The 22,619-nt window shown below is 52.9% G+C and overlaps 1 protein-coding gene across 2 annotated transcripts; it reads right to left on the minus strand.

The window, feature by feature from the left end:
* Positions 1-2,858: 2,858 nt before the first annotated feature.
* SYNDIG1L (synapse differentiation inducing 1 like) lies at positions 2,859-20,601 on the minus strand. 2 transcript variants are annotated; one of them, XM_045201797.2, is made up of 4 exons: positions 20,479-20,601; positions 5,632-6,095; positions 4,780-4,920; positions 2,859-4,620 (listed from the first exon to the last, which is right to left on the minus strand). In XM_045201797.2, the coding sequence occupies exons 2-4, from the start codon at positions 6,031-6,033 to the stop codon at positions 4,462-4,464; spliced, it is 702 nt and encodes a 233-aa protein (XP_045057732.2). In that variant the 5' UTR covers positions 6,034-6,095; positions 20,479-20,601; the 3' UTR covers positions 2,859-4,461. The 2 variants fall into 2 exon arrangements, with proteins under 2 accessions (XP_045057732.2, XP_024423013.2); XM_024567245.3 differs by having other exon boundaries at positions 5,632-6,092; positions 20,479-20,567.
* Between the last annotated feature and the right edge of the window lie 2,018 nt (positions 20,602-22,619).

Here is a 22,619-nt window from a genome sequence, read left to right on the forward strand (position 1 = left end):
GCAGGAGATTATTGGGAGCAGTTTTCACTTAGTAGACACCCAAAGCTATCGTAGGAGCCGTCAAGTATTAACTGATGCAGCATCACAGCAATCCTATGCGGCAGTCACCATCACCATGCCAGGTGGGGAACACAGCCCGTAGGATCTGACCCAGGCACTCTGGCTCCACACTCTGCTTTTCGCCACTGGGTCAGGCTGCATCTCCCAGCCAGCTCTGAGCGGAAGTGTTGGGACGGGGCTGGAGAGGATTAAGGAGGGAAAATGGCCAGGAGCCGGCCTCAGGTGGGATGTGGGCCCAGGGTGAAGATGGAGCTGTGGCGGGCACTTAGGGGCCATGGGACCACTCGCTGAGCCGTGGAACCAGGAGGAAAGAGGGCCTTGTGGGCTTCGGTCTCACCATCTGAAAAAGGGTTCAGGAGCTTGCCTCAGTAGTGGAGAGGTCTGGTGTGCAGGGGCTTTGTGCAATGAAGTTGCTCTGTCAACGGAGCCCACCCCTGCCATCTCCCCACTGGTCCTGCCCATGGTCACACACATGCCCACTGTCCCCTCTCTCCCCTTTTTGGCTGCCTCTCGGGGGCACCCTGCCCTCTGGAGATTTTTTTTCTTTGTTATTTCCTCGTGAAGCCAGAGGTGGCTTTGAAGCCCTCTCGGCTCTTTAGAGAGAGAGAGGTAAAAGCAGTTCAAGGGATGTAGGTTGGAGGAATTTGGAAATGCAGATGGGCTACCTGAGGACTTTTAATTTTTGTTCAAAACATATGAGGGCCTCTGTGGGCCTCCCGCCCCGCAGAGTAGAGCCTCCCCCTATTACAGAGAGGATGTGGGAGCACCTGTGGTGGAGGGGGTGCTGCTGAGAGTTTGGGGCAGGTAAGTCTATTACTCTCCTACCCCACCCCTGCCAAGCCACCAAAATAGAAGGGCCAAGGCATCAGCTCCTGGGAGGGGCTGGCGGGGAAGCCTTTGAAGGAGGAACCAGCCTGGGAGGGAAGGCTGAGAGAAGCAAGTTTGTTAATATTCACCCCGCAGCTGCTGTTGCCCTGGGTTTTTGGTTTCCATGGCAGGCAGAGGCATCACCAGCCTAGCTCAGAAACCCCAGGGCTCAGAAGTCAGAGCTGGGGCTTGGCTCAAAAATCGCTGGGTGTCACTGGGCAACTCACCTCCCTCTCTGGGCCTCACTTGCCTCATCTGTAGCACGAGTGACTGTGACTAGATAGATCACTTCCCAGGTTCCTTCCTGCTGCAACATTTAGGATTCACTTCCTCGACAACTTGACCGCCGACCCCTGCCTCCTCACACCCCCTTCTGGGTGGGGCTCAGGCCTGGCTAGGCCCAGGAAATGCACTAAGACTGTCTACCCTCCAGGCAAGGACCTTTCCCGTGTCTTCTACCTGGTCAGTGGGGGAGAAGGCTGAGGCGGGGTTGCAGGGTGGGGGAAGCGGGAGCAGGTGCAATGTAAGGGCAGCTGGTGGGGGGAGCCCCGGCTTCCTGGTGCAGGGCTCCTGTGCTGCCAGTTGCCCTGACATCCCTGTGTAGCAATTTCAGTTTCTATTTTAAACAGTTTGGGTTGGTTGCTTCCTTGCCTTCCTGCTGGGTGTTTATAGTGAGGAAAATAATTGGTAATATTTTCACAGATGTGCTGGCACTGCAGCTCATCAAGGGCACCTTTACACAGGGGACCCTGCCTGCCACCAGCCTCTCTCTGCCAGCCAGAAGACCCTGAGGGGGTGGTAACCATAGACCCTTGTGCCTCCCAGGAGCCCCAGGCGGTGAGGCACAGGCAGAGCTGGGAAGCAGGAGGCCCTCAGTGCCCCAGGCATGCCCAAAGGCAGGCCTCAGCGTGATGGAAGGGGGGCTTGCCTGCGTAGCAGGGACTGAATAGGATGGGCCCTTCCTAGGGGGCTGTGGGAGAGCGCATCTAGGAGCTGGTTTCTGATTCCATTTTCTCCTGCAGAGCCTGAATTCACAGCTAGGGGTAAGGCATGGGGGGGAAGTGAAAAGGGGGAGGGAGGAGGACCAGGGCTGAATGCAGGAAATCACGGGCTTCTCCCTCTTCTGGAGGCCTGGAGCCTCACTCTGGAGGGCTGGGAAGAAGGTGGGGATTGTCCCAGGTGAGTGGCAGCCTGCCCACCCCAGCACACAGGCCTGAACCGGAGTATGCACTGCCCATTCTCCGATGCGGGGCCCAGCCAGGCTGGTGATGGGGTGACGGATGGCAGAGTGGACTGACGGGAGAAACCCCTCAGCCACCATGTCTTCTTCACCCCTTGAATGTGCACACACTGCATGTGTGGACACACATGCTAGAGTCTGTACACAGCATTTGTGTATGCGTGGGCTGCCCCGTGTGCGCACATGTGCATACATGTGTGCATGGCTGCGCAGCTGTTCTTGTATGTGTGCATGTGGGTGCAGCATGTGCATGCACTGGCGCCCATGTGCTAACACGTGTGTGCATGCACGCACGTGTCTTGGTTTGGATTCTCCCAGGAGATGACCCAATGTTCAATTGCAGGTCCTTTACTGGGAGATGATCCCAGGATGGGAGTAAGGAAAAGGAGAGAGGAGGCAGCATCAATGCTCTCGAGCAAATTGCGGCTGTGAGCCACCGAAGCTCAATCCAGGGGGAGGGCCGGGAGCCAGTATAGTCCATGACTTCTTCTCCCTCCAGAAGGCAGGGGATCTGGGGCCCAATGTGGGCCTGTCTTCTCAGGATCGCCACTGGGGGCCAGGAGCAGCAGAAAGGTGTGGGGGAAGAGGGGACACAGCGAAAATGGAGGCAGGTAAGGACAGTAGCAGGGCACCAGGTGTTAGAGAAATGTTTATTACAAGGATATATATATTATATATATACACACACACACAATAATGGGACATTAAAACTGCTGATCCTGGGCCTGTGGGACTTCAAGGGATGCAGGGGATAGAGGGCTGGGCGACACCTGGGCTGAGGGAGGACAGTGGGACAAGATGAGTCAGTGGTGGAGCCACAGCCCCAGCCCCAGGCCCAAATCACGCACAGTGAGGTCCTATAGCTTGAGCCCTGGCAGCCTTGCCTTTCAATGTGCTGCTTTCCTGCCTGCCTGTGTGTCCCTGAAATTCTGGATGTTCCCTAGTGGCTGGGGTGTCGAGAGCATCTCTGAGTGGGGGCATCAGCAAAGAAGCCCCAAGGCCTACCAGGGGCCCACCACTGAGCCCCAGCATTCAGAGGTGGGAAAACATCATTGGTCTTTGAGAGACAGACCTAACCTTCTCTGAGTTGGTGGAGCCCTAGGAAATGGCTGCAGTTTGGGTCCAGCCCACATGCTCTAGGCATAATTCAAACAGTTTAGAACCCGCCTCGGGAGGTTCCTGTCATACCTGTGTCCATGAATCCTAAGGGTTATGGGAAAACGCATCCCTTAGATAAATTTTCCTCATCTTTCTAGACCTTGCTAAAGGCACACCTCCTCCAGGAAGCCTTCTCGAGCCCTGCTGGCTGCTCAGCAGTTATGCCAGCCTTGTGTCCCTCCCCTCGTTTACACTCACTATACCCAGCGAGGGTCTCTCGTCACTGGTTTCCCATGAGATGTAAGGCCTTGTGCTCAGTGGCTGGTGGGCCGCTGACAGCACTCTCTCTCCATTTATCTGGGAGGGTGCCCTCTCAGGGCCCCCCAGGAGGACCCCAGAAAAGGATGATGGGAGCAGGGGCCAGGGGCAGAGTGTGGAGTCCCGTGTGGCCTGGCCATATTTCGGGACCTCTCTCATTGCATCTGCCTTTTGTTCCTGCAGAGCAGCTCCAAGAACCTGGCCTCAGTGCAGAGTTTACATGCCTGAGACTCCCCTGTCTAGAATCTATAGTATCTTACAGGCCCTTGAGAGAGATAAGCACCGCCCAGGGCCAGAAAGAGCAAGGGGTCCCTGTGTCTCTGTGTATTTCCCTCTTGGCCGGCTGGGGTTTGGGCATCATGAGGCCAGAGAGTGGAAATGGGGAAGCTCAGGCTGTCTCCGGGGTGGAGACTCGTACAAGCTGAAAGGACTGGGTCAGGTCCCTGTCCCCAAAGTGTCGCCTTCCCTCCCTGTAACCTCCTGCTCTTTCTCTGTGGAGAGGTTGGTGGAGTTGGGTAGTGGGCTGCCTGAGGGCAGAGTCACTCTAAGGAGTGGGCAGAATGGGCTGAGCTCCACGCTGGCACCAAGCCAGACGTAGGCCCTGCCTGGTTGGTGTGGGTGGGCAGCCCTACCCTCTCCTGCTTCCCGACACAGCCCAGGCTGGAGAGTGGTGCCCTAGCCCTGCTCTGGGGCTTGGGGCAGTGGGCAAGAGGAAGGAAAGGTTGAGCCCTGCAGGCTGTACCCTGGGAGGTGTCCCCAAACAAGCCACCTTCACGGCTTGTCTTCGGGGGCAGGGCTTTCCAGAGAGTCTACAACCTCAAACCCCGCTGCCCCCTTGGGTGGAGCAGGGGAGTCAGGATGCGAGACACGACTGGCCGCTAGCCATGACCACTGTGGGACATGTAAGCTGCCAGAGCCACCACCACGGCCACATAGAGACCGGCGCCCACGGCAATGGAGAGTGTGGCCAGGAAGAGGGCCCTGCGAGAGGTGGTGCTGGCCAGGCGGAAGTCCCCCTTGGAGATGGCCTTGCTGGTCTAGGAAGAGAGATGTGCTGATGAAGGGGAGCATCCCCATGCCCAACAAAACAGCCCCAGCCCTCCAGGCCTCTGACCCGCTCCTGCATATGCTTCTGCTGAGCTCTGCAGTGGAAGAAGCTGGCCAGAGCGGAAGGCCTGAGCCCCATGTGCTCTTACCCCCTGGGAGAAGTAGAAGGCAGCAATGCCCAGTGGCCAGAAACAGCAGAGCATGGAGAAGATAGTGAGCCCCAGGTGGTCCCTGGGAGGCAGCATGAGGAAGTTGTCTTCACTCTCACTCTCTGTAGAGGTTGCATCACTCTGCAAAACACAAGCTGGGTTTGTGACCGGACCCAAATCATCCAGCAGCAATGATGTGGGGCCACAGGCAGTATCCTCTGTTGCCGAAGGGAGTGTGGGCAGGCTCAGCACTCTCTGCCGAAAGCCTTAACAATGATCCAATGATTCCATCTTTAGGAATTTATCACAAGGAAAGAGTCTAAGTATATACGTACAGGCTTATTCATCATGGGATAGTAATTATAAAAGAGTAGAAATAATCACAATGCCCGATGACCAGAAGGTTGAGTTAACAAGTGACAGGACACCATGTAACCCTTTAAAATCACCTTGTAAAAAGATTAAATTATGAGGAGCCATGCTGAAATATGTTGCTAAGAGAGAAAAATCAGGTTATAAAACTAGGTACAGCAAGATCTCTCTTGGGGAGTAGGATGGGATAATAACATGAATATAAAAGGACTAGAAGATCATCCACTAAATAGTAATGTTATCTTCCAGTGGTTTTCTGTATTATTAACTGTATATTACTTATGAAATTTAAAAGACAAGAACAATAAATGCTATTTAAAAATTAAATAGTCATCCCGAGCTAGTCTCTCCAGGTATGGATAGCACTCGTCAGAAGTGCCTTTCTCGGTGACACGCCGATGTCTGGACCCCAAGACAGACTTAATGAATGTCAACACCTGGCAATGGGCCTGGGAATTTGTATTTTAAACACACACTCACCTCCTCCTCCTCCTGGTCGTCCTCCTGTCCTTGCAGCTCCTCTTGAACCCCATAGGACACGGTCTGGATGGTGACATCTTCTGCTTGGCCAGGTTCTGTGGGCCCTGCCTGGGGCTCCCAGCTCTCTGTGAAGCTGGTCTCACAGCTGTCTGCCCTGGGTTCTTTGACCATGTCCCTCCCCAAGAGGCAGCTGGGCCTGTACCAGGCCTCCACGGCCAGCTGCAGGGACCCTGGGTCCAGGAACTGGTGGGGGTGAGCAGGGCCAGCACCTCCCAGGAGGAAGGAGTAGAGCTTCTCCTGGCACGACCAGCTGGGTGAGGCCTCGGGGTAGGGGTAGGGGCCATGGAGGTGGGCGGGGCTCCGAGGCAGCAGCGGGTTCTGTAGTTCACTCAGACTCTCCATGGTTCTGAGGGCAGCTCCGGGGAAGGGACGCTGGGCCGGTGGAACAGTCCTCAGGGAGCCTGCTGGAGTGGAAGACAGACAGACCCTGAGGCCAGGGCACCGGATGCAGGACTGGAGTGGTTAAGAGGACCGGCTCTGCAGTTGGACTTGCCTCAGACTCTGCCTTTACCACCGGCCAGCTGTAGGACCTCCAGCTGGCTACTTAACTTTCCAGAAACTTCTCCATCTCCTTGCCTGTGCGTTGGGGATAACAGCTGTACCTCCCTCATAGACTTGGTTCGTTCACTCATCTGGTCAACATAGATTTAGCGGGTGCCGTCAGCTCTGTGCTGGCACTGTGCACGTGCTGGGGTGTGATGGCGAGGAAAGAGGGAGGAAGGAGAGGCAGAGGGATGCACACTTTCTCTTCACGGAGCTTAGGCTGGTGGAGAAGATGGCTGCCCTGAGGAAGTACAGCAGCGGGTGTGGGAATGTGCGATGGACTCACACAGAGGCTCAGGGAAGGCTTTGGGGAAGGAGGAGAACAAGTTGACAAGGCGAGGGGAGGGAAGCTCATTTCCTGCAGAGGCCAGATAGAGCATGGTAGATCTGAGAGCCTGGGAGGAGGCTGGTGTGGCTCAGGGCACAGAGGGAGGTGTGAGACGGGGTGCAGGGCCAGACCATGCAGCCCTGCTGGAGTCTAAGGGGGCTTCCCGGGTCTCGGCAGGTGCGATAGGATGGGATTTGGATCCTGAAGCCTTTCCTGTCTTTGTGTAGGGAGAGGCTTGGAGAGGACTGGACTGGCTGTGACACCATTAGGAGGCCTTGCTGTGGCTTCAGATCAGCTGCGGATATCTGGAACTTAACGGGGAGATAAGGAAAAAAGGAGGAGCCTTGGGAGGTACTGACAGGACTTGGTGGCGGGTGGGACACTGGGTTGAGCGAAGATTTGTTCTAGGGTTGCATGGGACCATGCTCTGCTCAGAGCATACAGTTAGTTGTCAGGTCTTCCTGGGGGAGGACGATTCTCCCCAGGCGTGGCCTCAGGCGCAGGCACCTTTGCTAATCTCCCCTCCAAAGCAAAGTCTGACTTTGGGAAGTCCCTGTGGAAGCTAAGGCGGGGCCTCCCGGGTGCTGAAATCTGGACTTGCGTATCCTTCCTGAAAGTGTAGACTCGCTCAAAGGCTCGCATGTAGACACCCTTGAGAGCCGCCTGTTCCTCCTTCAGCCAGCCCTGAGCACCTACTGTAAACCTGGGAAGGGCGCACAGTAGGGGTTCAGGGCTGGCTGAAGGAGGGAAAGGCAGCCCTTGAGTGTGCCTATGCCAGACCCACACAATGCTGGAGTGTGTCAGGGAGAAGATGAGTATGGAGAGAAAGGAGGGGCAGGCCAGGTGACCCCAGGGACCGAGCTCTCTGCTCCTCGGTCACATCATGACACTAGACAGTGACAGGGTCATGTGGTCATGTCTTGCCCTGGATTTATAATCCGAACATCAGAGTCAGTCTTGGCGTGGATACTTCGGTCAAATGTTTAGGCTCTTCTGGGTTTCCTGATCTGCCGAGTGCAGATGATAATCCCTGCCCACCCCACAAGGTTGTCTTGGGGATCTAAAGAGATGGCCAGGTTTGGAAGCAGCCCAGGTGTGCATCAGCAGATGAGAGGATGAAACAGCTGTGGTGCGTTCACACACCGGAACACTACTGGGCCGTGAAGAAGAAGGGGGGCCCTTACCCTTGGCGACAGCATGCATGGACCTGGAAAGCATCGTACTAAGTGAAATAAGCCAGTCAGAGGAAGACAAACGCCATATGATTACACTCACATGTGGAATCTAATGAACAAAATAAGCCAACAAAATAGAAATGGATTCTTAGTTACAGAGAACAGACTGGCAGCTATCAGAGGCGAGGGGGCTGGAGGGGCTAAGTGAAAAAGGTAAAGGGATTAAGCCAAAAAAACAAGAACAAAAAGATAAAAAACCACAACTCACAGACACAGACAGTGGTATGGTGATTACCAAAGGGAAAGGGGGTGGGGGAGGTAGGAGAGGGGAAAGGGAAGATAAGAGGTAATGGGAGGAGACGACTTGGGGTGGTGAACACATAGTAATATACAGATGATCTATTATAGAATTGTACACCTGAAACCCATATAATTTTATTAACCAATGTCACCTCAAAAAATTCAATAAAAATTAAAAAAGAAGAGAGAGATGGCAAGACACAAGTGCATTGTGGATTATGAGAGGGAGGGGCCGCTGCCCCTGCTTCTAGGCTTTGGTCTTCATCTGGCAGGCTGTTTCTGGCTGAATGGTGAAGGGAAAAGTGGGAGAGATTTCTGCCCTCTGGGCTGCATTTATCTAGGGCTCCTACCCAGTCTTATTCCCCATCAAGAATTCAAAGCCTGGCAAAGGGCTACTTCTACTTCTGCCCCAAGAGAAATGACAAGATTCTAGAAAGCTGGTTCTTGGGAAACCTGAAGGCAGTATGGCCCAGGAATAGTACCAGGGGAAAGGGACAGAGCGAGGGGAGGGAAGGGCCAGGCAGTGAGAGTGTGTCCGAGGGCGACTGGGCTCCCTGGCTGGCCTGCTGTGAGGGCGGAGGGTGGCTGTTGCCTGCTGGAGGCAAAGGAGCAGGAGGAGGCTGCGAATACCTCAGGCTCTGAACCCCTGACCAGTGGGGCCTCTGGAGCTGGGGCTTCAAACATGTCTAAGGGAGAATCTTGCAGGTGCACAAAGAGCATGTGGCCAAAGTGTGTCCAACTCTTCATCCAGGAGGGGACAGGTGGTTCTGGAGACGTTGGGCTGTCATGCTCCTGGGGGTTGTGCTGGTGCATTAACCAGTTGCAAGTTCTGTTTGAGCTGTCACCAGCCATGGCGGAAGCTTCTTCACACGCAGAGATGGGCACACAGGCTTGGGAGGGGGTGGAGCTTAAGTCAGGGCTCTCCCTGACTTAACATTCCATGATCCTATAGCCTCAAGGAGCTGCGCAGTTGTGAGATCCCCCTACTCTTTGTCGCCTTTCAAGCAAGAGTCAGGGATAGATGAGCAGGCTCAGAGCCCAGTGAGGTGCAGAGCCATCTCCTTCCCTATCGTGGCCCTCAGAGCAGGTTGAGGGAGGCAAAGGAAAGGCAAGGCATCTACTTGCCAGATGAACAGTGGAGCCGTGGAGTCATCTCCTGGCTTCCCAACTCCCCCTGGGCTTCCCTGCTCCCAGCCCTGCCTGCCCCCATCTCGCCCACCCTCTGGGATTATAGGACATGCTTCCCAAAGGTCCCCCAGCTTCTCCACCAGCTGGTCTTAATTTATCCCCTCTACTTTTATCCCCAGTCTTGGGCGTCTTATTGCCAGCGGTATGTAGGGCCTTTCAGCAGGGGTGGGGCGGGGAGGACCAGTGCCAGGGTCCTTAAAGCAGATGAATGCATCCAACTCAGCCCTGCCTTCTGCCCTGCTTCACCAGGAGGCCTTGGCTAGTCACTAGTCACCTGTCCAATGCCCCAGAAGGAAAAGAAGGAACTGGGTCCTGGGGTTCTGGCGATTATGAGGGCATTTGCTGGGCACTTGTCCAGGGCAGGTGGGGACAGCTGCGTTCCAGCTCATCCTCCTGCTTTTGCCAACCACCCTCTTTTGGTCCCAGCTAAGCTTCTGGCACCCAAGTCACACAGCTTTTCCTGGATTGCCGTTAGGCGAGGCTTCTCAGCACTTCATTGCACGAAGATGTATGATCCTGTGATTCCACAGTGGGGAAAAACTGAAAGCCACCTGAATGGCCAATAGTCAGGGACAAGTTAAATAAATTATGGTACAGCAATGCAAGGTGGTACGCGGCCTTCAAGCAGGTGTACCAAGAGGAGTGACATAAGAAAATGCTCACTGCAGATCTAGTGAGAAGGCAGGAAAGAAAACGGTCGTGCATGTAATCTCAGCTCCGGCAAAATGTCAATAGCAATTCTCTCCGGGGATGGGAGCACAGGTGTTTCTACCATTTTCTTTTTTACACCGTGGTTTTTCAGTTTTCTACATTTATTTTTTTACAATGAGCATGCACTACTTTTAAACCAGAACAAATTCAGTGCATAGATTTCTTCTGAATCAAATGATCTAAAATTGGTTTAAAACTTCCCCAGGCTGGAGGGTTCCTTCTGGGCCTAGGGGCCGAGCACAGCAGCGAGGCCTACCCTGGCCCACACAGACAGACACACATACGCGCACGCACAACCTCCACCTTCACAGAGCGACCAAGCCAGGGGCTGCAGCACCTGTTCCTGGTGGCAGCCAAGGGTCACAGTTCTAACAGGTCGTACTCTCCCCATACCCTGCTAGGGCCACTGAGAGTTCACTGAGTTGATCTCAGGGGCCTGGCACTGAACTCTGGCCAGAAGCAGGCAGCGGCAGGTCCCCAGGGGCAACCCTTGGGCCTGTTGCTTCGGGCTGCTTCTCCCTGTCCCTTGGAGTCACAGAGCAGTTTCTGCTGCGTGGTCTGCCCTGGACTGTGTGTGTCTACTCTGTGTGTAGTATTGTGCGCCTGCCTGCTTGCTGGTGAGCTTGCCTGTGTGACAGTGTGTGTGTGTACGTGCACACGTGTGCACTCTGCTCCAGAGGACAGACGTGAGCTGTCTGGATTCTGAAGCTAAGAAAATGACTCCAAAGTGTGCACTTGGGTCTGCGTGTCTGAGCCCCACAAACGGAAAGGGAGAGAAAATGAATCTGTGAGGCCAACAGCCCCTGGCTTGTCTTCTTTAGAGCTGAGAACTGAGCTGGGTGCTAAGGTTTTCCAGTCCCTGACGTGGGATGGAGAGCGCACTGCTCCTTCTCAGACCAGGGACAGGAAGCCCTCGAGGAATCCTCTAGGGTCCAATCACAGCCTCCCAGTGGAGTCCAACTGCACCAGAGTCCAATCATAGTACAGTGTAACATCAGTTTGCTTACTATAAAATGTATAAAAGGGGTGAAGGCGTTGCTTTTTAATAGCTCGGCTCGCTATGACCCTGGGATTCTATCAGGAGGAGAAGAATAACTTAACACGTAGAGATTTTTGCCACGTGCCAGACACTGAACCGTTCCTAATGCTCATTTTGACTCTGTAATTCCAGTGGGAGAATAAAAATAAGATGGGGGCTTGCTCTCTAGCTGTGGCAGACAAACTCCTGTCACACTGAGCCTGCTAAAAATGGTGAGGAAAACTAGGGGGAAATATGGGAGCATTGAAGAATCGCCAAGGGAACGAAAACTCCAGGGGTCAAGGTGCCAGGATCCCAGAGGAAAGAGGAGCACGGAAGGGCTGGCCTGGCCCTTGTCTCTGCTTTCCCCTCCTTCTAGCAGTATCAGAGGCCAGGAGAAAAACTGGAGTTCAGGGCTTGTTCAGGAAAAGGGGTCCCAGAAAACAGTCCCAGTTTTCAACCTCTTTAGGACTACTCCTAGGCGTAGGAGCAAACCGGAAACCAGAGAAACCAGGCTTTGACTCAGCTCCGTCCCTAATTGGATTAAGGTGATCTGCACGCACCCTGGCTGCCTGCCTGCCTGAAGCCAAAGGTGTCTCAGGGCTGTGGTTCTGAAACTCGAGCGTGCGTTAACGACACCTGGAGGACTCGTTAAACCCGGGCTTCTGGCTTCCACCCTCACATTTTACGATTCCGGGATGGACCTGGGCACGCACGTTTGTAACAAGTTCCCGGTGATGCTGATGCAGCAGGTCCACGGACCGCGCTTTAAGAACTACTGCTCTTGCCTTAGCTGACGTGGCCCAGATGACTGGGCACTGACCTGCAAAACTATAGGTCGTGGGTTCAATTCCCGATCAGGGCACATGCCTGGGTTTCTGGCTGGTCCCCAGTTGGGGTGTGTATGGGAGGCACCTGATTAATGTTTCTCTCCCTCTCTCCCTCCCTTCTCCTCTGACTAAAAATAAATAAATAAAATCTTTAAAAAAATATTAAGACAAAGACTGGATTTTTCCAATAACAAAATTAAACTATATGCTGCTTATAGTAATGCACCTTGAATATAAACATACAAAAAAGTTCAAAGGAAAAGAATGAATAATAACAACAACACCTCACACTTACTAAGTTTTTACTGTGTTCCAGGCACAATTCTAAATGCTATGTATTATCTTATTTAATTCTTACTGTAGCCCTATGAAGTCTGTGCCATCATTACCTCCATTTTACAGACTAAGACGGGGCATAAGAAAGTTTAAAGTGCTTGCAGCTGGTGAGTGGTGAGCTGGACATGACCCCTAGAGACAGAGTCACTGTGCTCTGGTGCCCCTATGTGTCAGCTACCATTTACTCCTTGCTTTGTTCTGAACACCAGGGCAAGTGCTTCAAATGCAATATCTCATTTAACCCATTCTCCTTCACATGTGGGGGAACCACAGTGCGGAGAGGTTAAATAGGTGTTCTGAGGCCACTCAGCTGGAGCATGGCAGAGCCCCATTTGGCCCGGGTCTGTCTGCCCCGAGCTCCTGCTGGCCTGAAAAGCATGGAGTTCTCCCGGTGAGCTGCAGGGTGGGGCTTGGAGTTGGCCTGTAGCACTTGGTGGGCTCTCAGGTACATGGGAAGAGGCATCATGACCACTGCTTAAAAAAATGCCAAAGGGACAGTGTGATTCGTGACAAGGAGCTGGGTCATATCCTCGGGATGTGGCCCAGCCCTTATCAGAACCCTGTAAAATGATAATTAGCTACTAGTTACTGCATGAAGCTGGCTATTATAATTTCCCACTTTTCAGATGAAAAAACTCACACTCAGAAAAGTTAAGGTAACTTGCCCAGGATTAAGCAGTGACAGAGGCTGGATTTGAACTCAAGTGTCGTCGAGTCCAGAGCATGGGCTTCCATTACTGTGCCTTTCAGAGCCTATCTCTGTGCAGGGGCTCATGATAAATGGTGCAGGTGGGAGAGGGTGAGGATTTGGTCTTGAGTGGGTTAAAACCAGAGACCTCAGTGAAGGGAATGGGGAAAAGGAACTTTAAGAAAAGGTGAAGAGATTTGGGGTGATTTAGCAGCCCAGGGGTGGCTGCCTAGATAAACTTACGGTCTGGATTCCTATAAACACAGAGCCATTGTGAAAAGCTGTTATCTCTCAGTGCAACAAGAGAAACTGCCTTTCAACTGAAAGATAAAAGCCAGGACTACCTAGTAAGGCAGAAGATTAAATATAAGTGATTAAAACCCAGGGAAAAGGTGAAACCTTTAACAATAGGTGCCAGACTACCCTCTAGTCAGATGATATGTAAACTGTTGTACAGACTGTGCGGTGTGACTGTGGTGGCCGCTTGTGGTGGCTTGGGGCTGGATCTGATGCTTTCTGGCCTATCAGCAAGGGAGCCACCAAGTCAGCGTGGGATCCTGGCGGCAGCTCCTGCATCTGTCAGTAAAAAGAGGAAGTCAGGGGCAAAGATCGGGAGACAGGGGAAGCCGACAGGGTCAGACGGGAGGGAAAATGGGGGAACCGAGCTTTCCTTGCTTCAGTTTGTCTCGGGAAGCTAACACAATTAACTATCCTTTCTTTCTCCTCTGTCTTCAACCGCTCCTAATTCCCGATTCTTCCTGACAAGCATTTAAACATATTGTTTTTCTTCCTTGCTTAGAAAGTAAATCAACTGTGGTGATTGTAAAACCTGGCTGAAAATGCTTTGACATTTCTCCATTGAGAAGTGGGGGTCTACTTCCTTCCTGTCAAATCGGAGTGGGTTCGTGACCACTTCAGCCACAGAGCACAGCAAGAGCGATGCTGTGTGACTTCAGAGGCCGGGTGACACAAGGTCATGCATCTTTCACCTTGCCTGCTGGAACACTCACCCTCGGAACCCTGAGCTGCCTGTACGTGGTCGGATGACTCTGAGGCCGCCACGCTGGCGAGGCCACGTGTGTAGACCCTCCTGTCCATGGAGCCTGCTGAGCCCAGCATCCCAGGCATCCTCGAGATGGAAGACATGGGAGTGAAGCCATCCTGGATTCTCCAAACCAACTCATCTGTCATCTGAATACCACCGGGTGACCTCTGTGTGTGCAGTAATTTCTGACCCCCAAAGTCCTGAGGTGTAATGAAACGTCTTTTGTTGTAGCCACTGAGTCCTGGGGCAGCGACAGATAACTCAGTGTCATTTCCCCTTTTCAGCTCCTGTCCCCTCTTTCTCCTTCACTTCACTGCCGCATTTCTCAGAAGTATTGTCTCTATTCACATCAGATTACTCCAGCTCTGGCTCCGAAACCACTTCCTCAGGGAGGGCATCCCTATCTCCTCAGCCTAGATTGAGGTTCGCAGGTTATCTGCTCTCCAGGCTCCAGCCCTTCTTCTCAAAGAGCTTATCACAGTCTCTACTTACACATGTGTGATTCATTGATTACTGCCTTTCTCCCTCAGCAGACTGTGAGCTTCAAGAGGGAGGCAACTGCATCTGTCTTCCTCCTCCCCGCAGCCCCTTGCCTGGCGTACAGTAGGCACTCATTCAACGGTTGATCTCCTGAGGGAATGAGTGAGCTGGGTGTGCTGAGCCTCCCTCCTAGGAAAGTACTTTCCCGGATCTGGGATGGACGGAGCGCATCTGGCCAGGGCACAGTTAGTTCTACACCACAGACATTTCTTCGGCAGTTACTTGGAATGCAAAAAAATACACAAGAGACGGTGCCTGCTTTGAGGAGGGCTGGGGAACACACACTAGCGAATGCGGACGTCCAGGGCAGTGGACGCAGCGGGGTCAGCAGCGCACAGAGCGCTAGGGTACACTGCTAAGGGAGCCCTATCCAGGGAGGGGGCGGAGGCAGTGGTGGGAACTACCAGGAGACTTTCAGAGCAGGTGACATCTGAACTGAGTCTTGAAAGATGAGTCACCCGGGTGGGACAATGAGGGAAGGGCATTTCTAGCAGGGGTAAGAGCACAGAAGCATGGGGTGGGGGGATGGAGGAGACGCCAGGGTGCTTTGGTGTGATAGCATGAGGCAGGAGAGTGGGGGAAGGTCTTGCACTCTGTACAGAGAAGTTTTTTCCTGTGGGCGGTGGGGAGCCAATGACAGGTGTAGCAGGGAAGCGATATGGTCGTAACTGCGTTTTGGAGCACTTGGGTGACCAGAAAGGACCTGAGGTGAATAAGAAGGGAGGCTAGGAGCCCTGTAAAGAGACCACTGTAAAAACGGAGGCGGGAGAGGATGAAGACCTGAAGCTGATCTGTGGCCAAATGGATGGAGACAAAGAGTCATACCTGAGGAACAGTTAGAAGGCCAAATAAACGGGACTTTGTGGTTAACTAGAAGTGAGGGAGGGGAAGGAGCCAGGGATGACTCCTAGTTTTCCGGCTTGGTTAGCTAAGTAGAAGGTGACTCCACCAGCTGAGGGAGAAAATCTAAGGGGAGGCTGCCGGTTCAAGAAGGCAGCCTGAGCACAAATGACGCCTCTTCTTCTGCAAGTTCTGTTAAAATGGCGGGGCATACCTGGCTGGTGCGGCTCAGTGGATTGAGCGCTGGCCTGCGAACCAAGGGCTCCCGGTTCGATTCCCACTCAGGGCACATGCCTGGGTTGTGGGCCAAGTCCCCTGTGGGGGACACACAAGAGGCAACCACACATTGATGTTTCTCTCCCTTTCTTTCTCCCTCCCTTCCCCTCTGTCTAAAAACAAATGAATAAAATCATTAAAAAACAAACGAAATTGACAGGACATATATATATCCTTAAAGAATAAAATCATAAATTTGGAAAAGAGAAAAGAAAGATATCAGTGGGCCAAAAACATTGAGGAATTTCTGGGACATAAAGAGCAGATGAAATTCCTTGGTGAAGAAATCTGCAGCCCCCAACCCCAGAGGTAAGAACAATTCCCATTCAAAGGGGAGGCCTGTTAGGGAAACGAATGTACCAGCTTCCAAGGAAATCCACAGCAGCTGCCTGTGCTAGTCAGCACCTTCTTTTACTCATAAGTCTGAATGTACACAAAGGAATAATGAATACAAAAAAAACAAAAAAAGAAAAAGTATAAGTAAACAGAACAATTGACCTAATAAGATCAGAAGCATACAAGTTGTAGAAAATATCTTTCAATTTTTTAAACTATAGTTTATAATTTTAAAAATTTATTTATTTTTTAGAGAGAGGGGAAGGGAGAGAGAAGAACATTGATGCAAGAGAGAAACCTCAACTCTCATATGTGCCCTGACCAGGGACCAAACCCGCAACCTAGGCATGTGCCCTGATTGGGAATTGAACCAGTGACCTTTCACCTTGTAGAATGATGCTCCAACCAACTGAGCCACGCTGTTCAGAGCGAGATCTTTAAAACTTTTTTGAATTCATAGTCTCACAGAGATATGAGGATGTTTCATCTATAAGACAAGAACAGGCTGCTATATAAAGGAGTCATCAAAGAACATACAAGTATTTGGGAAATTGAAGATAATTGTCTACATTTTCAAAAATTTAATGCAGAAACTTGGTAATAGAGTGGACACAGTTAAAAGCTAACTTTTTAATGCACAAGAACAAGTTAATAAACTTCCCCAAAATATAGAGCAAAAAAAGAGAGAAAAAGATGGAGCATACGAAATAAAATTAAGAGATTTGGAGGATAGTCCCAGAGGTCCAACATCCACCTAATAGGAGATTCAGAAAGAACAGAAAGACTAGAGGAAAATAATAATTAAAGGAACAGAAGCAGAAAATGTTTCCTGAGTCGAAAGGCAACAGAATATTTAGATTGAAAAGGCCCACCAAGTTTTGAGCTAGAAAAACAAAACACACACACACATACAAGAGCGGGATGGGAAGGAGAAGTGGATGAGTTTGGTTTCGAAGTGTCTTTGGGATACCAGGGCAGAGATTCCACGGGGCAACTGAATGTGTGGAGTTGAAGCCCAGGGTAGTGGCTGGAGAGAGACTTGGGAATTATTGAAGGACCTATGGAGAGGGAGGAAAAGAGAAGAGGGTTGAGGAAGGGAACCCAGGAAAGAGAAAAAACAACCAGAACACTTCTCAGCTCCCACGGAGATGGTGTCTTCCAGGGGAGAAAAGTCAACTGTGTTTTCTACCCACTGCCGCACCGGGCTTCCGTGGGCTGCACTGGCATAATTCACCTGCCTGGGCGAGGGGGTCGTGGCTGACAGGGGCAAAAATTGCTGGGAGGATCGAGGTGGTGGCACCACTACGCAATGTAGTTCATTTTCAGGCAGAAATCAGATTTTTATTCTCATCGAAACAACCTGTCTCTCCACTGAAGCAGCTCATTCCCAACCACTTACAAGCAAACAGAGCATCTGATGGAAGATAGCACATAATGAGGAGTTAGAGCATCAGGCCCTCACTCCCTGCTTGGTTTGCTTGGGGTGGGGGTGGGGGTGGCAGCTGCAGGGAGGAGGAAGAAGAGAGAATAGGGGAGGAGGCAAGAGAAGAGGGAACGTGGATACAGAGAGTAGGGATGAGATCAGTCTTTGTTGTCTCTTGGCTTGTAGCAGAAGAGACCTTGCTCTAGGGAAAGGAAGGGGGTTGGAAAATGCCAAAGGTTTAAGGAACTGAAACGATTCTTCTTGCCAAAGTGAAGCCTGTTTCTTCTGCTTCTTCCTCCCTGGAGTGGTGTACTTTGGGGCTGGAAGTCCCTCCAGGATGCGCAGATGAATTGGCCTTTGAACCTGAAGGTAATTAATAATGTGCAGATTTCTCTATTCTCTTCCTGTCATTTTGTGTGTGCCACCCAGGGGAAGGGACCTGCACATGTGTATTTCAATGTTTCAATCTCTCTCTCTCTCTCTCTCTCTCTCTCACTCTCACACACACACACACACAAGCCATTTCTTAATGATATTCACGTCTTTCTCTTCCTCAGACCTCCCTCACCCCCAGCCCCAGATAACCAAGATCACCCAACCATGTGCCTGGGCTGACTCCCTTCTTCCCCTTGAAGCCATGCAGAGGGGTTCAGAGTAGCAGCCTCAGCAGGGAGGGGCAGGAGGGGAACACTACAGTAGGTAGTTTTCCCCTGCTGGGAGAGAAGCCAGATGTGTCTGTCTGGTGACCAGAGATGCCCTGAACCCTGACAGATCTGGGGGTGGGATGTCCAGCAGGCAGCCACAGAAGGAGGGGTGGTCCCAGCCCCGGCAGCAGGCCAGCACCCCCCCCAGACCAGTCTTGCAGAAAATAAAGCCCCTCTCCATGGCTGCTGCTGCTACTGCTGCTGTCACCTTGTTATGAGGGTTAGTGACTGTCCATTAACTCCGAGGAGCTGATTCCTGCCAGTGCTGCACCAACAGCTGGGAGCCAGAAAGCGCTGACACGGGGGGAGGGGCAGTGATGGGGAAGTAGGGGGGTCACGGGCCTGGCTTACTCAGCTCTACCCGAGGCCAATTAGCTAAGGTTTTTCTGCACATCAGCCAGGCTGCCACAGTTGAGGAAAATTATTGTCACAGAAGCTCATTTTGTTTTTATATTAAAAAAAAAAAAACTCCCCAGAGATGGATCTTTCCTGACTGTCCCTTCCTTCCGTCATCTTAGGAGGGGTATCCCAGCCAGGCAGGGCTCCTGGGAAGAGATGGCCAAGGACTGGGCCCCTAGCCTTTGGCTACTCACAAGGGATGTTATGGGGGGAGAGCTTTCCTGGCCTCTGGGCTTGGAGGCAGGAGCCCTCCCAGCTCGGTAACTCTGTACACACTAATGGCTTTCCCAGGAAAATAAGGAAGAGTAGGGGAGCTTAAGAAAATGCTAAAACTGTAAATGGCTTTTCCTAGTTCTTATGTCTCCATTTCACTGCATCCATCAGATCCAGTTCTTCATTGAAAGGACATTGACGTACTCTTCAATCAGGTTTCTAAAGCTGGTATCCTGCATTTGAGGAGAACTTAGGACTTTGCAGGCTCGGAACAGCCCTCAGGTTGCCCCGCAGAACTTCGGAATAAAACCCATCTAGTGTAACCCTCTTTTACAGATGAGAAAACAAAAGCGTACAGAGGGAAAGACTGCCTGAGACGGTCATGGAAGATCTGGGACCAGAACACAAGGCTCTTGAGTTCCAGTCAAATGCTTTTATTCTGAGATACTTTAACACTTCATTTTCTTACTTTACACCCAATTACTGAGTCCTTACTACTCCAGGTGCTATGGGGGAGAAGAGGTGTGGAGGGAGGCAAAGAGATAAAAACAACACAATCTTTGCCTTCAAGGAGCTGTTTCCCTAGGTCTGTGATTCTTGGGGGAAAAAAAAATAAAAACTGTGAGTCAGACTCTCACCCTATATTGTCTTCCATAGGTGACGATGGAAGAGGAGGAGGGGAGAGAACCCTTTTAGCTTCGCAAGATTTATAGGTTGGGTTTTACTGACTTTGGGACCCCAGGGAGGCCAAGGGCAAAGGGAGCCATAGCCAGGCTGGGAGAAAGGGGGGTAAGGGTGACAGCGACAGGTCACTGACAGCAGGGCTGGCCAGTGGATGGAAACAGTGGCAACAGCTCACACTAGACTTCAATCAGGTACATTGTTTCACTGAATCCCAAGGCAGTTCTCTGAGGCGAACAGAGCGCAGCTACCTTATCCTCACATTAGGGATGTGGAAACTGAGTTTTGGAGAGCTCAGGTAATTGGCCTAAAGCCAATAAATGCCTGTGCCCAGCCAGGAACACCTAGTCTGGTGTTCTTGCTACCGCTGGGGGTGGGGAAGTTGTTCTGGGATGGGAGGATGGGGATAGGGCAGAGGTCAGCCACCGTGATAGGCCAGACTTCTCTGCGCAGTTTTATTTTGATTGCTACATTGTGGCGCCCAGAGAACTCTGCTCTGAGGAACTGGAAGCACATTGCAGGCCTGAATGAGCTCATTTAGCTCACTCTTGCCAAAAGAAGAAGGACTCCAAACAGAGGTTCTGTCTGGGGTGACCAGCCTTCCTGCGCAGCACAGAAAACGGTACTCAGGTCTTCCCGCTCTTTGCCCTCATGCACCACGCTGCGTGATGCGAAACCAGCCTCCTTCTGTGGGAGTCAAGGGGGCCACGGGGGAAAAATTAAGGTATCTTCTGGCAGCTCCTTCCTTCCCTGGAGAAATGGGTTAATAGGTCCTGAGGGGCCTGGCGCCTCCCTTGGCCCAAGGGTCTTTTCCAGGGCAAAGAAATCGTGAGGCAGCCTGACGAGCAGGCTTGGGGAAGGAGAGGAAAGCTGTGAGGCTGGTTCAAATTTCCCTAGTGTCACAGAGCCCTGGTGGGGACGGGGGTGCCAGGAATCCAGGGGACTCTCACAAGCGTTCCTTGTGGGCAGAGTGTTTCAGAGCTGCCTGAGGTTGGGGTCAAGGCCTGGTGGTGTGGGGTCAGAGTGCCCAGGTGCCTGTCTGGGGCCCAGCCCCTCAGGTCCCTGTCACCCTGTAGGGTGAGGGGTAGGGGTGGACTTGGCGCGTTCTCTGGCGGAGTGCGCATCCCTGAGAAGGGCCCCACTGTCCTCCCCAGCTCAGTCCCGGCTCAGCGCCCAGCTCTGCGCTCCCGATGCGCCCCAGATGTCCCCTTACCTGTCCTGTCGAGGACGGTCCCGCCTCTTTCGCGGGGCTCGGGGGCTCGGCATGGGCTGGTGAGCGACGGCGCCCCGCCTCGTGGCCGCGGCGGAACTCCCAGGAGGGCACCTCTGCGCCCGGGCCCGGGTCGCCGCCGCCGCCACCGCCGCCGCCTCTGCCGCTTCAGCACAGCGGACAGCTCCCGCCCGCCGCCCGCCGCAGCCGCCCGCCCCGCCCGGGGTGGTCCCGGGAGCCCCGCATCCCGGCCCGGCCCCGCCGCCGCCGCGCAGCCCACAGCCTGGCCCGAGGCGGCTCCGCGCCGACTTGGGAGAGCGGCCAGGAGGGTCCCCCTCTTCCCCGCCTCCCGCCGCCGCCTCCCTCTCGCCTCCGTGCTTCGTGCTCCCTTCCACGCTCCGGAATCAGCCCACCAGGCGCTCCGGACCCAGCGCCGGGGCGGGGCGGGGCGGGGCGCGAAGCCGGGGAGCCCAGCGGAGGCGGCGGAGCGAGGGGCGCGAGGCTGCAACCGGCTTCTCTGGCTCCTGGAGCCGAGTCCCTTCTCCCAGCCCTTCTCCCCACCTTGCTCCCGGGCTCCCGCAGAAGCGATGCGAGGTCCTCGGGCTTCTGGAAGCATTTTTGGAGCTCCTAGGCGCCCAAGCCCTGAGTTTTAATATTGGAATGCCCTAAACAGAAAAACAAGCAAACAAAAAACATTTATTGAGGGCCTGCTCTTTATCAGACATCACGCAGGTTTTTATCTTTTCAACCCATACAATCTCATTTAATTTTTAAACAAATCTAGAGGCAATACAAGCCCCTCCCCCCCCTCCCCTGTTACTCACGAAGACCCTGGGGCCACAGAGGTTAAATCTCTTCAGGTGGTGGCAGCTGCGCTGTGCTGGGAACTGCATGGGCTTTACAGACCAGGGACCTAAGTTCTGGTCCTGGTTGTCCCACTTATTAACTGTATAATCTTGAGCAAATTACTTAACCTCTCAAAACCTCAGGTTTCTCATTAGCAAAATGGGAGAGCTGTACCCGCCTCCTAAGGGGTCATACGAGGACAAAGTGAGGATATATGTGACACATTGGCTCCAAAGAGGCTGCCAGTGGATAAGCATTCCCCGCAGTTCTCCCAGAGAGACCCGCGCCCTGAGCCCTGAGCCCTGAGCCCAGGGCTTGCCGCGGCTCTTCTCCCCCACCACGCCGCGCTTCAGCACCCCCTCACTTCGGTTTTCTTTTTGTAGCATGGGGACACCTCACCTTGAGGGTTATGAGTAGATGAGGCTATTTTTCAAGCTCACCAGAAGCTCTTGAGCCTCACCACAGTACCAGGAGGTTGGGAGGGGAGAGCATTTATATTTTTTGAAGGTAAATAGGGGCCCGCAAAATAAACCCGAGAGCAGGGTGAAGCTGGGGCCAGGGCTGGCATCCCATCCAAGGATGTGCACTGAGCAGTGGGCTCCCAGCCCTCACTACCTGCCACATGACATGGGGCATCTGGAGCAATTCCTTTTAGCTCCCAACAGGTGTGGTCTGAGCCAGAAGCCCTACCCACCCCCCTGCTCTTGTCATGGAACTTGAGTCCCCTCCTCTTCAGGGCTGGGCAGAGAGCTCCCTCAGCCTCGTGGTCTGTCTCAGGGCTGGTATTGGTGCTTTACCCGTTGGGTGTTAAACATATTCTTGCTCTTACTATTCCTGCCACATTAGAGGAGAAGGCCCGAGGTTAGAAAGGCTCTTGGACCACTCATAGGAGGCCCTTTCAGCAGGTGTACAGCATCCCCCCCCAACACACACACAGGACGCTATTCCCTTGTGTCCATGTGCCCCCTCTTGCACCTTTGGTCCTCTCCAGCCTTGCTCTCACAGGGGCTCATGGTCCCCTACTTGGCCCTGGCCTCCTTCTGCTTCTTCCCTCCCTATCTTGGCTTTGCTCCACATCTGGGCTGCATACCGAATTACTAATCAAAAGGATAATAAAAAAGCCAGTGAAGCAAAAGCTGCATGTAAATTCCCAATACTAATGTTCATAATGATACGCTGTTGCTCGGAGGGAAAACCTGAAGAGAGGCCATTGGTATTGTGTCAAGGGCCCTGGCCTGGGCACAACGAGACCTGAGTTCTAGTGTGGCCTTTGCCATTAATCAGCTGTGTGAATTTAG

Source organism: Desmodus rotundus, chromosome 7 (assembly GCF_022682495.2).
Source record: "Desmodus rotundus isolate HL8 chromosome 7, HLdesRot8A.1, whole genome shotgun sequence".
Classification (NCBI taxonomy): Eukaryota; Metazoa; Chordata; class Mammalia; order Chiroptera; family Phyllostomidae; genus Desmodus; species Desmodus rotundus.